Here is a 13461-nt window from a genome sequence, read left to right as displayed (position 1 = left end):
GAAACAATTAAATACATCTAGCTAGCTACATGTATTCACATACCTATGCCCACTCGGCTATTGATTGTGTGACGGCGACATCTGCGCAAGGTTTGCGAAACTGCGAGTGTGGTGCAGTGATGGCGGCAGACGGAAAATCGGGTACTCCAACGGCATATACGAGTGTTGAGGCTGCCACGGTGTGTTCAACTCTATCGAGCTTGTCCTAGCCACTGCAGGCGCATGGTGTGGTGAGCCATCCCTCGTGTTGCAATTCATCTTCGTCAGCAAGGAGCGCTCCTGCTGCTGCAACATGGCCCGAACAAACAGAACCTTCGTGTCCGGCAGCGCCACCTCGTGCTTCTGCAAAAACATTCCACGTGGTGTACCTGTTGTCCGTCGACGGCTGGTGGTCATGGCATTAGATCCGTTTGCTGCAGATGCACTTCTCCCCGCACCACTTGCTGTGCGGAACTCGTCTTCCATGTAATAAATGGTAACAATCTGTTCGTCTGGCGTCCTGGAGCAATCCACCATCACCACTTCTTCAGCTAACAGTTCCCACTCCACTTCGTACTTGGTCGTTTGGGCGGAAGCTGTGCCCTTCACATTGAGGAACAAGATCCGCTTACGAGTTACCAAAAAGCACTGGTGAGTCGCCTTGAGGTCGACATGCCCCAGATATCCATCTGCACGATACCGACCGCCGCGGATCTTGCCCACGATCTCCTCACCCAACGACTCCACATACGAATAGACTTTAAGTCGCTTCGTCCGCAGATCGATGTGGCGTGGCGGCCGGACACGTACAAGTAGAGCCTTGGTGTTCGGATCAATGGCATCGCGTAGAGTTGCCGCGGTCGTTGCTGTCGCCAGAGAGAAGCCAAGAAGCGGCTTAAGCACGAGACCGAATGCACCCGCCATCAGGCCAGGAAACACACCACGAGCGCCGTTGACCTCAAACGAGTGAATTGGAGCCACCACGACTCCTGAGACACCTTGCACGAGACCCTGGAAGATATGCCGTGTTGCGGGGTAACCAGTGTAGTCGTCCAGCTTCAAACAAGCCTCTGACAGACCTAGCGAAAAGGCCGTCAGAATACGCGTGTTAAAATCCAGGAAGGTGTACACGGACGCACGCACAAGCGACAGTGAACCACGTCCCACGCCGAAAGCGAATGCCTGTGGGCTTCGCTGTGAAAGCCCATGCGCTGGCTCCGAGATGAAGTCCTGGAAGCCACTGCGCAAATTCTTCCATGCGATCATTGGGTTGCCTAGCACGTCAACGCTTCCCAGGATGACATAAGCCTGACGCAGCGCCTCACTCTGGTAATGCGACGCCAATCGTGTAGCCAACGCATCGGGCTGGACAAAGGAATTGTGAATGTGCAGCGCCTTCAGCTGGAACGGGGCGTTCGCGATCTTAGTCAGACTTGTTCCGATAGCATTCAAAATGAGCCGAAGAGGGCCAACCGTGATCACAGAAGATTCTCGCGACGACGATGAATCGGTCAATGCTGCAGCATGTGACAGTGACGACGAGTGGCCGTCCACAATGGCACCGGCACTGTCACCAAACGAAAAACTGACTGTAGCACGAATGGGGTCGATGTGGAACTCTTCGAAGTAAAGCTTTGTCTGCTCTTCCTTCGCAGCAAGAGCACCAAGAGTCCCGTACTTGACAGCCGTGTAGCGCTGGATCTCCGCAGCCAAAGCCGTGTGGTGATTATGACGTGGGCTGATCAGTTGCTGTTGCTGCTGAGCGCTGTTTCTGCGCGTAATCATTTTCATCGTAGGCGTTGTCGGTCCAGAAGTAGGTCCCGCCGACGTGGTGCCGTCTTTCTGGGCTACCTCGAGCACCTTCACCGGTATTTCCAGACTGGAATTGAAGTCATTTAGTAGCAAATGGCTGTGCGCAGCTCGAGTGGTCTGGTCGTTGCTACTGACGCCGTTCATCAACACAACAGCTCGCTTTTTGGCCGCCGCGTCTGCATTTCCGCTGCTGCCATAAATTTTGGCGTGCACCAAAAGTGGGAGTATCTGATAGAGCAGCGCACCGTCCACGCGAATGTGCACCGGCAAAACACTGACGCTGAAATGCCTGATAAATTCGATGCCGGCATACTCGTCGTGCTTCACGAGGCCCACCTGGAGCACAGGAATGTTTACCGTTTGTCCATTCACAATTCGAGATCTACCGCTTGGATTCGAGAAGCGAAGAAGCACAGGATACGGAGTTACTTGCAGCTGGTTGTCAACTTGGACGTCGTTCACCTCAAGGCAGCATGCAAGAATTCGTGGCTGGGTCTCGCGCTCGAGCCGTGACAACGACGCAGCGCTTCCTGCGATAGATGCCCCGTTGTTGTTCCGTTCAACTTCAGAGACAAGAACCTCTAGTGCAATTCCAGAGACCGACATGTACACCAGCTCTTTTGGAACACTGTCGACGATCGAAAGACCGACACCTTGCAGGCGTAGCGCTGCCTGAATGGTAGGAGCTGTAACAAAGCGTTGAAGTAGCTGCAGGGCGCTGCTCTCAGTCGCTTCAGTCTTTGCTGACTGATCGTTAGACACTTGGGTATTGGCTGGTGCAGCCTTCTCCCCACGTAATCGCGTATCAGTGAAACGTAGCACGCGAGTTGGTCCATCCGTGGAGATCTCAATGCCCAGAGTGCCGCCAAGTGCATCAGAGTAACGCTGGATTTTATCCAGGTCGAAGCTTCCAATGCGCAAAGGCCGACTGTTGTCGCCAGCTGCTGACGGAAGCATATCGACGACAAGCAAACGTTCTTCGGTAGGTTCGTCCCACGCATAATCCAGGCTGTGGTGAGGCAATAAAATCTCACTGCGGCGCACACGGTGTTGGTGCGTTCGAAGCGTTTCCAACGAATAGTTTTCCACTCGATACGGCGGCGCAGACGTACGTTCTTCTCGGAAGTACACGCATATACACGATGAGTCTAGCTTCAGGGTAACGCGCACAAGTTTGCTTTCCCGGGTCGACTCGTGACGCATACGAACAGCGTATTCGCCAGACTCCACTAAAGGAACGGCACCACTCCATGACCAGCCATATTCTGCAAAGCGACAACGAATCGTGCGCGTCTTGGCGAAGCGAAGTGTCCAGTGGAAGTCGGCAAACGCTCCAGCTTCTAGCTGGACTACAGGATTTACAGGAGACATCACTCGGGAGTTCGGCATGGAGCCACTGGCATTGGCCATGTCAATCACCGATGGAGTCATCATCTTAGACGACGAATGACACACCTCGACTGCACTACCCATCGTGTTGATCAGCATGAACCGCGGCGTCAGCATGATTACCTTTGTTCGTGAATACACGCCCTTTGCTGGAGTTATCGAGTAGCCGATGCTAAACCTTTTGTTTGCTCCGAAGTCATCTGCTTGAATCTCACCAATCGTACCCGCTTGGTCCAACACAAAGGGGTCAGACCATTTCCGTTGTCCACTCTCCTTTCTCGCATCCAAAGCCGCAGCATCTCTTTCGTTGCTGACTCGTAAACGGACGCAACCACGGTCCATCGTGTAGTCGGAATGGCACGTTTGCAGAACTTCCAGTTGCCCAAGACTACGTGGATCATACTCGATGGTCTTCGGGAGAAGATCCAGCAAGCCCTTTACAGGAGGCACACTTGGCAGAAGTCTCGGATGTCGTCTTTTGTTCTCATTCTCACGAGAAGCACTGCGACCAGTTTGTTGCGCATAGTTCCGCACCTCATCACCGTCTTCACTTGGAACAGGGCCAAGAAGATGAGGATTGCGATCTCGCCGGGTCGCCTTGGCTCTTTGGTTCTCTTTCAGTAGAATCTCGTCACGATCTAGTCGCTTCTGCCCTGCCAGCAAACTAATCACATAGATAGAAGTTAGTCATCAATCAGCATAGTAATTGTCAAAAGTAGTGGACGTACGCGGTAGAGTGCTCGCGGCCCATCCGTTCTTCCTCATATTCGTATTCCAGTTTCAGGCCCGTCAGGTTGACAATCCAGTAAGGCACATATAGGAACAGCTCACGACAGTGACCTCTGCTCATCCGAATTTCTGCAGTAATATAAAGGTGTGCGTCACTCACGAGATCTTTCATCTTGATCCGGACAACATCGCCTAAATCTTCCACGAGCTCGAGCGGCTCGCTCCAGTCGAATCCCTTCATTCGGACACTCAGTTCGAGAGGCGTTTCCTCACTCGACACGTGCCAAATTAGCGAATCGGCAACGTTGATAGTTCCTCGCTCACGCAGACGCTGCTCGCGAGTTTCCCATCCGGCGTTCATTGCAGCGTTCGTCAGCGTCACAGCTTCCACTGCAGGCGACCAATCATTTGGAGTTGCCAAGCAGAAATCTAGCGGCCCGGCTGTTAGATTATGCACGATCAGCGGCGGGTGGAAAGACAGCGTTCGGTGGTACAGTGCACTACTCACGTTAGAGAGGCACACGTTCATCATGAATGGACGCACAGGGCGATCGCTATACAATCGTCGAAATTTGATCGTGCACTGAGCTTGACCAGATTCATCGGTTTCCATCTGCGTCATGGTCTCGTTAGCAGAAGAGCTCCCTCGGTCGAATAGCGGGAGTTGCACCCGTTCTTTAGCGTAGGCCTTTGGCAGTAATCCGCTGCCTTCTCCACCATCGGTCGCCTTGACCTCTGGAGGACGCACCATCACGTATCCTTCACCGGATGACACAATATGCACCGGAACAGGAACAACAGACGAAGCCTTGACCACCTTCTTCCAGATCGGCAAAGTAATCCCTTGTGAGGTAACCCCTCCTCTCAGCGAACGGCGCTGAGGAGGAACAAACTCGACTTCTAGGTCGGAAGACGTTTGGTTCTCCAAATTCAGTGTCGAGCGCACCACAAAATATTTGCATCCACGCTCAACAAGCACGTCAATGACGCACTCACACTTCCTCATTCGAGTTGCCGTAAAATCCGCTTCGAAGTCCACTAGAGCATACATACGCGAATCAACTTGGTCAACTGGAATAGGTGCTTCACTTTGCCATTTCCTTGAAATATTGGACAAGCTGTCGCTTGGATACTCCTCCTCGACGGCAATAAAGAGCTGGCGCTCGCTAACGTGCGGATTGCGTCGCGCACCTTTTCGGCGTTTTCTGCTACCTTCTCTTGTTTCGTTGTCCGGTTCCAGTTTGTTGAAACGGAGTGGCTCCTCTTGACCAGGAGCGATAAAATGTTCGTTGCATGACGCACCCCAATAGCGTAAAGGCATTCCAGTATTGTTTCGGATCCAGTACGTGGAATACTCGGTCATTTCGCGTGAATCGCCACCAGCGTTGACAACCCATCGCCAAGCTCGGTCCGCAGCCACCAGATTGGCAATCAGCGCATCAGTCAAATTCAGTTGAAGAAATACATCCGATGAAATGTCCAGCTTCCAAGGTGACTGTGTTAGCAGCTCCTTATCGTCCAAACTGCGTATGCGTAATTGTTGCTGGGAAAGCGCCATCTTAACGCTCCAAGGTTCTACAAGTGGCTCCATCGTTACAAGACGCAGATTTTGGTACTTCGCTTCAGCTTTGCAACACGCGATGACTTCTGTCATCGAGTTTGACTCTACTCGGAGGAGAAACTCAATATCCTTCGAGTTGAGCTCGACAACTGGTGACGCCTGGTCTACGATGTTGTTAATCAATCGGAATTGAATACCTCCCGCAACTATCGACGCGCGTGTAAGTACATCATGCTGGGCCACAGAGAAAGCATCTTCTCCGGCTGTTTGAGAATCGCTCATGTCATCGGCACCGAAGTAGTGAGCATATTCAGAATAATCCCCTGTCGCATCCGGTAAATCGGGCCAGTCGAGGTCATCCGACGCTGCTTTCAGTCGCGCGATGAAAGTATTGCGAATCTTTTTCTCTGCACCCAGCATACTGGTCAAGCTCGCAGCAATCTTCAACAACAGCGGTAGGTCTCGGTACGCAATATGTGAACTGATCTGGTCAATACGCACAGTCGGCTCACTAAGAATCCACTGATGCCACTCTGATGGAACGTCTCGAAGAAATAGTTCCGGCAAATCTACCGCCGTGCTGTCAGTTTTGTCGATAGGCGTTGCCAACCCTGCTTTGATATCATCATCGCTAGTCTCGATTGCCTCATCTTCGGTTTCCACGCCTCCACTCTTCGAGCCAGCGTTTTCATCATTGCTCTCCGGGTCGATGGCCTCTTCAAGTGTAGGTCGAAAGCACTGGTGAAGAGCGAATTGCACATCGACTTCGAAGCTCTCGACCAGCGTTCCTGTGTGATGCGTTGGCTTCAGTTGATCGGCATCGCTGGCCGCCGGCGAGCCAACCAGTACCTCTACTTTGTTTAACCGAACTGACGCCGCCACAAGGTCACAAGTTTCCGAAGAGCTCGATAATTCACCTCCTTCAAGCGCGCTGTCAAACTTAGCGACAAATGCACTGGAAAGCACACATCCAGCCACGTCTGTCTTGCGATCCGTTGATACCAACCATAGCTGCAAATTTGAGAATCGTGCATCAACTTTCCATTGCGGGATCACAAGCCGCTTTCCTTCGTGTGTTTTGTCCGCCGATAAAGGAGCCGTTTTCGAAGCTACAGACGTTGCGCATCCTGTTTCCTCTGCAATCACACGAGATGTGAAACTTTCAGGTGGGCGGCCATCTTTCGCGCTGGTCGAACTCAACATGCGCTGCAACGGAGACATAAATGCAGATCGAACTGCATTGAGATCGTCTTTCAGCGACTCAGTTATGCTGTCAGTTCTTGGTCGGAGGGGGGGCACAGAAAAGCGCGTTTCCTGCCCTCGGTTATCCTCAGGCTCAGCATCACCGAATGCAGCATTCCCAACTCTAGGATTATTAGCCATTGCCTCATCTCGTTGCAGCTCCAGTTCGCTCCATTTCTTGTTAGCCGCCAAGAACACGTCAAGCACAAAGTGCTCCAGTCGGAGCATTGTTCGCGGAAGAAGAACGAAGCGCGCCGACGATACAGATAGTTCCAAGGAATTCATCGTGACAGCAGATCCGCTCTCACCTGCATCGCACTGTTTGCTCAGTAATCGCCCACTCAGTTGCGATGACGATACGTCTAGCCTTGACAATTGCGACGCTGAAGGGTGGAGTAATGCTGGAAACACTTCATCCCGCGGTAAAAACGAAAACGAAGAGTTATCAGACGCAATAGAAGTACGAGAATCTGTGCGTTCCAAACTATCTCCAGGGACAGGCCCAAATAAGTGAGTCAAGAACTCCTACAAATAGGACAACGTTAGCATTAAACACCTCGGTAGGAATAGATACACACGCTCATTTATCACGTACCTTGGAATCAGCAATTTTGTCACGGATGACAGCTTCTTGTAAAGAAAATTCACATTGAACCTGTGCTTCGCTGTTGTCCAAGGGAGTATCCTTCAAACTCAGAGTCACGTTTGCCCCGAACGCAACCAAAGCAAGCTCACCAATCACACAACACGGAATCTCGTTCGGAAAACTCCCTCGCCGCCCCATAAAATGCTGCGGATACGCGCGTCCCAGAGTTGCAGATGAAGCTCCACCACTGCTCTCACGTGACGATATCTCGTCAGGGATATCAAGTACACTTTTCATCCACGTCTCAAATTGGTGAGGCGCCTCCGAATACGAGATAAGAGCAACCTTGAATTCTTCAAGAAAGAAGTCAACTGTTAGTTGCCCCCATTTCGCCGAATCAACAGCCGCAGATTCCAAAACACTATCTTCTCCTTGCAGGCCTTCGGGTAGACTAGTTGTGTCTACCGTCGACGCGGCCTCAGAGCTTTCAATCTGATGAAGTACTCCTTGCACGGTATCAAACACCGGAATAATCGCTTCGTAAAAGACTTCCAGCGTCAACTGCACATTCGTTTCGCTGACATTGATGCAGACAGGGTAAACATTCACATCTACAGCAATACCTCCAGCGGCGCTTCTGTGTTCTCCATCGTCAAGATTCTTTTCCAGCGCCAGCGCAGGAACATTGCATCGCACTTGGAAGCCCGATCGGTCAAGGATTGCAGTTTGGTCCGCAAGGGAGGTAATCTGTAAGCTGTTAACAGCAACAGTGGCTTGGTACGGTGCACGTTCAGGAGCCCCACGTAAAGCTTCAGACACTTCCCGCCGCAATGTTATTGCTATCGTCCCGAAGTCTAATACGATACCTCGGTACGGCTGCGATTGCAGCGACACTTGTATATGAGTCGAGGGAAGGACAATATGCGGGTGAAAGAGCTTGATGTCCAGGTCATAGTTGTCAAGAATGCCGGCAAGGATAAACGCCACGCCGTTTCCCTCTGCAGAATCATTGCAGTGGTTGCTTCGCTTGTCGGCATCGTCGCCTTCGCCATCATCACCACGCAGAGGGGTGTCTGGACTTGACGCTTCAAAGTTGAATTGTCTAGCTTCCCGGTTCGAGGCATCCACGGCATCAAAAAACGGAGTCACACTACCTGGCGGCTGATCAGAAACCGGAGAAAAACGTGGAGCTAACTGAAACTCGGAGCCCAACGAGACTGTGCGCTTATGCTCGCGTTCTTCTCCCAAATCAGCATGCTTCGGCTGAAAGCGGGTTCGGAGGGGTCCATCAACAACATAGTTTGCAAGACTTTCCACAAATTCGGGTTGTGCTAGCAGACGAACAGGTTGCACTGACAAGCAAAGGCTGGATTTATCATGGTGGTCGCCCTCCGCAATGTTCACTGACTTCGGTTCCGTCTCTGCAGAGATTGAGCACTCGACGCTCAACAGAGGACTCGTTTCATCCGTCGAAAACACCGCAGAAGTATCCAATCCAAATATCTCTATGTAGTCTGATGATGAGGTCTCAAACCCGCGCATTGCAGCGCCACTGATCCCAAAATCATCATCTTGAAGCTTCTTTGAGGATAGATCAAACACTTTCACATCGCCGATCAAACACGACACATTTATCTGACTCGCCTCCCCTGTGCCAACCTGAACTCGGGAATCAAGAACCGCAACGGACGCTACAGATTCTCCACGATCGGAGAAGCATACAGAAACTGAGTGGAGTCGGACACCCAGTTTCAGCGCGACAGGAGCACGGTTTCTTCCACCGTCCAGCGTGGGTGATTCACGATCATTCGGTCGCTGCTCAAACAGATTCTTTCTGGCCAGCTCCAGATCTGCACGAACAGACTCCGTCAGGTTTACCGACATCGGGTACTCTTGCTTAATAGTTGGTGTGAGCTCGAAAGGAGGCGGAACACCGTCATCTGGGCCAATATCACCGACACCGACACCGCCTCGAGAAGATACAGGAACCAGAGCAAGTTGAGAAGATGATTCCTCGAACAAATCCAATAGTGAGCAGACGTATGACTGGTCGAAGTTGAATTGCACCGAGCCGAGTTGAACATCCACGTCCCGGAGTACCTCTTTACCGCTCTTTTGATCGTTTACGGAGCTGAAGCCAAGTTCTAACAACGTCTCTGGTGCTCTCGATCGCGACCCATCGCTTCCTTTCGTGCCACCAGGTCGGAAAGAAATTACTCGTTCTCGTTGCCTTGTTGGTCGCCGGCGTTGGGTAGAGTAACCAGGAAACTTCCCACCTCGGCGCAACGGTGCTTTTATCGAAAACGGAGCAGCAATCGTCGGACACGAGAACAGCAAATACTGTGTTGACCGACCAGTAGCATCAATAAAGTCTTCAACCTCAAGCGACATCAAGCTCATGTTCAATTGGGTTGACAAAGTCTTTTGGCCAACCCGGATTCGAAAACCTTGCAGCTTCACCAGAATGGAACCATTGTCGGTAGGATCATCATCAAAATCACTCGTATCGTAGCGGTAGGAAGCATACGAAGACACTGCAGAAGACCGAGGCTTCTTCAGCTCCACCGATATCAGAGGAATAGTGAAGGAGCACACCATTAATCGTCGATCGAGAAGCTTCGTTGTTCCGCCAGGCATATCTGGCCGAGGTCTCTTTCGACTTCTCCTCTCTGATCGTGAAGAAACGCTACTGATACTATGGTCAGTCGCAGTAGAATCAGTGATATCAGACATAGAAAGTCTTGGTTCCAGTTCGTCTGCGCCATCGTTTAACGCGAAAGCATTTTGATCCAGGTTGCCACTAGTGATGCTAAACCACGTGTCGTCACTTTCAACGCTCGAATTTTCGTCCGAGTCTCTTGCATCACCAGGCGATGCACCTGTAACAGATGGCGGGGAGCTTTCGGTATCATTGAGCACGAACTGCTTTAGTGCTGACGTGCTGAGATAACTCCCACTTCTCATGGCCTCATATCTGTCGTCCGGATTTAACATACCCGCATGAGCATTTCCATAAACTTCATCTAGCGAATACAACCCTCCATCCGAGAACTTCTGTGACTTTTTCGGTAGCTCAGCGTTTGCCAAGCTGAAGCGATCAGTCAGAGTTACCAACTGGAAGTACTTTTCGAGAGACAAATTGAACGTTAACGCTGGGAGGTCTGCATGGACGTAAAATCGTGTCAGGGTCGCATCAAGCGGCAGAATTGACATTCGAACGGTGACGTTGATGTTGAAGCGCTCAACTAACTCGTACTCTTGCTCCTCATCATAAATATTCGCAAGATACGGCGGAAGGGAAGCCGATGGATAGTTGATTCCGCTGCTTCCAGCATCACTGTCTTGAGCTCGACTCGTCTTCCCATGAGGAATCAACAACACGTGAATGTTAGCCACAGATAGGCTGAATTTGTCGTAAAACTCCTCCTTCCAGCGAATAGCTCCCTCTCCCCTCTCCGCTTCATCATATAACTGCTGGACAAATGACGTGTTCGAGTTTACACCTCGGAACTGAGATGGACTGTGGAGTGTTAGGGATCCTGATCCCGACCTACTCGATGGCGGGCCACCAGTCGAGCTCATGTTCACACGCTCACTGTCCATTTGACCAAGACGATCGGTCCGAAAATTAATTCGTCCTAGATCAACCACGAGACGAGCACAGTTAAAGTCGGTGTCACTCTCCGGGATAATGATGACTGGTGCCTGAATACGGAGGTCCACGGCGAGTGCAATTCGATTCTCCATCACGTAATCCAGTTTAGCTTCGGTCCGAGTCTTAAAATTGACGATGTCATTGAATGACGCGACTTCTAGCTCTTCCCATAATTCCAAGCCCGCAGGAGTGTCCATAAACTTCGTCAAGCGGCCCCAGCACCGTGCTGTGGGTGACAAGACGATTTCCAGAGGCTCCATATGAATAAACAATGAAGCATCTGCGCTAGAATTTGGCGGATTTATCTCAATACTCATCAGGAATACAACACCAGACAGTTTGCTAACGTTGACGTCGTCTCCATCGCCAGTCGAGTGAATGATCTGCTTTCTACTAAGAAGGCGAGAAAATGCTGAGCTTTCTGCGCTTTCATCGAATGCCTCAATAGATTGCAATGACACATCCACAACCACTGTTTCATCCTTCGCCACTGCAGCCACTTGCAACTGAGAAAAAGTCCCAAGTAGGAAGTCAGTAGGAGCGTACTTTCGCCCGTAGCTTGGGTCATCGCGGAGCAGCGTTGTATTTGTTTCTGGGTCACTTGCTAGGGTGAGAGATCCACGCTGCAAAGTCACAGTGATTCGATAAAGCTCGCTGAGTTCCATCTGAGACTCACTTTCAAAAGCATCATCCTGCCCACCCAGATCACGATGCTTGTGCATCCGCTTCTTCGAACGCCGCGAAGGCTCTTCTAATATCTTGAACAGTTCTCGAAGCTCCACTTCAGGGATAATCCGTTGGGGTGTTTGGCCTGAGTCTCCGTCTGCAGAAGGCGTAGCCAACTTCGACGTCCACCCAAACATCCACGCACCCCATGATCGATACCGAACCTCGGCCGGCACACTAGACTCGGTGAATTCCGTATCTACCGAGTCGGTATCCGAAAATCCTTGAGGTTTGTGCGTCGGAGGCGTTGGCAACCGGCGTCGAACAGCAGTGGCACTCAAGGCTTGGAATTTTCGGACCTCGAGATCGGCTAAGTAACGAAAAAACAACAAATCTCCCACACTCCGACGCCGTTCAATCTTTTCCAGCCCTGAGTCAATCTCAAAAGACGACAGCTTTGGCAGGTTTGAGGTAGACTCAGCCCTTACCTCGCCTTCCTCCATCGTATCTCCACTTTTATCGTCATCGTTGTCTTCACTGTCTGAAATAACATAATCCACGTCTGCCAGCTCCAATAAGTGACGTGATTTTTGCTGCCATAAACTCACGTAGTGCTTTCGATCCTCACGCCGATCCTTCATAAAGCCCCAGGCCCACTGTTGCTTCTTCATTTTCCTGTCTTCCATAACTGAAGTGATCGCGTACTTCCACCATTCTACAGGCTCATCAAACACTGCTGCCTGCGGCCTAAACTTCCGATACCGCTGGTACTTCGTGTAGTGGTCGGGAATCTGCAGTGCAGACGCCAGGTACAGCATATCGCAGTACTGCGACTCCTCCAATCGAAAAGCCACTTCAGAAACATTCACATCGACCTCAAACTTCGGTACATTTGCATCGAACACGTCGCGGTTCACAATCAGCCTCGCACTGGCATCAATGGGCTTCAGTATAAAGTGGTGCTGTTGTGGAGCCGGGTACAGCTGCATATGATGATAGTGTCTGTCATCAAACCGCTTCGGGATCGAGCGGCTAAATGCACTGGAAAACGCTTCCGCCGAGCACGTCTCAAAGTCGATTTTGTGGTCGCGCTGCAGTTCACAGTCCGGATCGCAGTACACGCTCAAGTGATTGAGCTCCACAATTTTGAAAATCCGCGGCTCGTTGCTCTTGGACGAGTCCACGTACGACGGTTGCCAGTTTGAATTTGTCGACTGCACGTGTACTGACTCAATCGTGAGTCCCAGGGCGAACGGATGCTCCCCCGAGCTGTGGTCCTCCACTCGAATATGGATACGGCGAATGTGCAGCTCCAAGTTATCAATGATCTTATTGACTAATCTGGCAGCGAATCCGTCCTCGCTTCTGTCTGTGTCAGATCCATCGGCCGTCTGTTCCTGCTGCTTGGCCTGTGCGTAGAGCTCCTCGAGTACCTTCTTCTTGAGCGTGAACTCGTCCATCTGTCGCATCACGGCGTCGATATCCTCCTCCGTGCGCAGCAGCAAGTACACATCGTCCACCGTGGCCACCACCGAGTCGGACTGTAGCCGGTTCCACGGGATCTTTAGCTCGATGGAGCCGACGAGACCACGTACGAGCTTGATAGCAGGCAGATCCGCCACAGCATCGGGCTTCACCTCCAGCTCCGTCAGCACCACGTAGCCCGACCACACTGCCACGTTGATTTTGTCACTGCTGAAACATTTAGGATCGATGTAGTTTCCGAGCGCGCTGGTCAGCAGCCCCGTCACCAGCGTCTCGAACATGGCGCCCGCCGATGCGGAATTCGCAGAGTGTGTGCATGCGATGTAAGATACACATTCGGTGTCATAACATGTAAAA

At 51.4% G+C, this 13461-nt stretch overlaps 1 protein-coding gene across 1 annotated transcript; it reads right to left on the bottom strand.

Annotated features, from left to right (window-relative positions):
- Positions 1-57: 57 nt before the first annotated feature.
- PITG_02696 (vacuolar protein sorting-associated protein, putative) lies at positions 58-13385 on the bottom strand (the record flags this gene model as incomplete). The annotated part of the gene is made up of 13 exons (XM_002907554.1): positions 58-3663; positions 3739-3844; positions 3909-5667; positions 5764-6039; positions 6142-6532; positions 6584-7237; positions 7308-7719; positions 7771-8319; positions 8383-8687; positions 8742-9212; positions 9288-9993; positions 10072-12074; positions 12171-13385. 13 exons carry the CDS (start codon positions 13383-13385, stop codon positions 58-60), a joined length of 12453 nt encoding a protein of 4150 aa, XP_002907600.1.
- Positions 13386-13461: the final 76 nt, after the last annotated feature.

Source organism: Phytophthora infestans, genomic scaffold, assembly GCF_000142945.1.
Source record: "Phytophthora infestans T30-4 supercont1.3 genomic scaffold, whole genome shotgun sequence".
Classification (NCBI taxonomy): Eukaryota; Oomycota; class Peronosporomycetes; order Peronosporales; family Peronosporaceae; genus Phytophthora; species Phytophthora infestans.
Note: the sequence above shows the minus strand (reverse complement) of the source record. Positions and strands in the feature narration are given on the sequence as shown.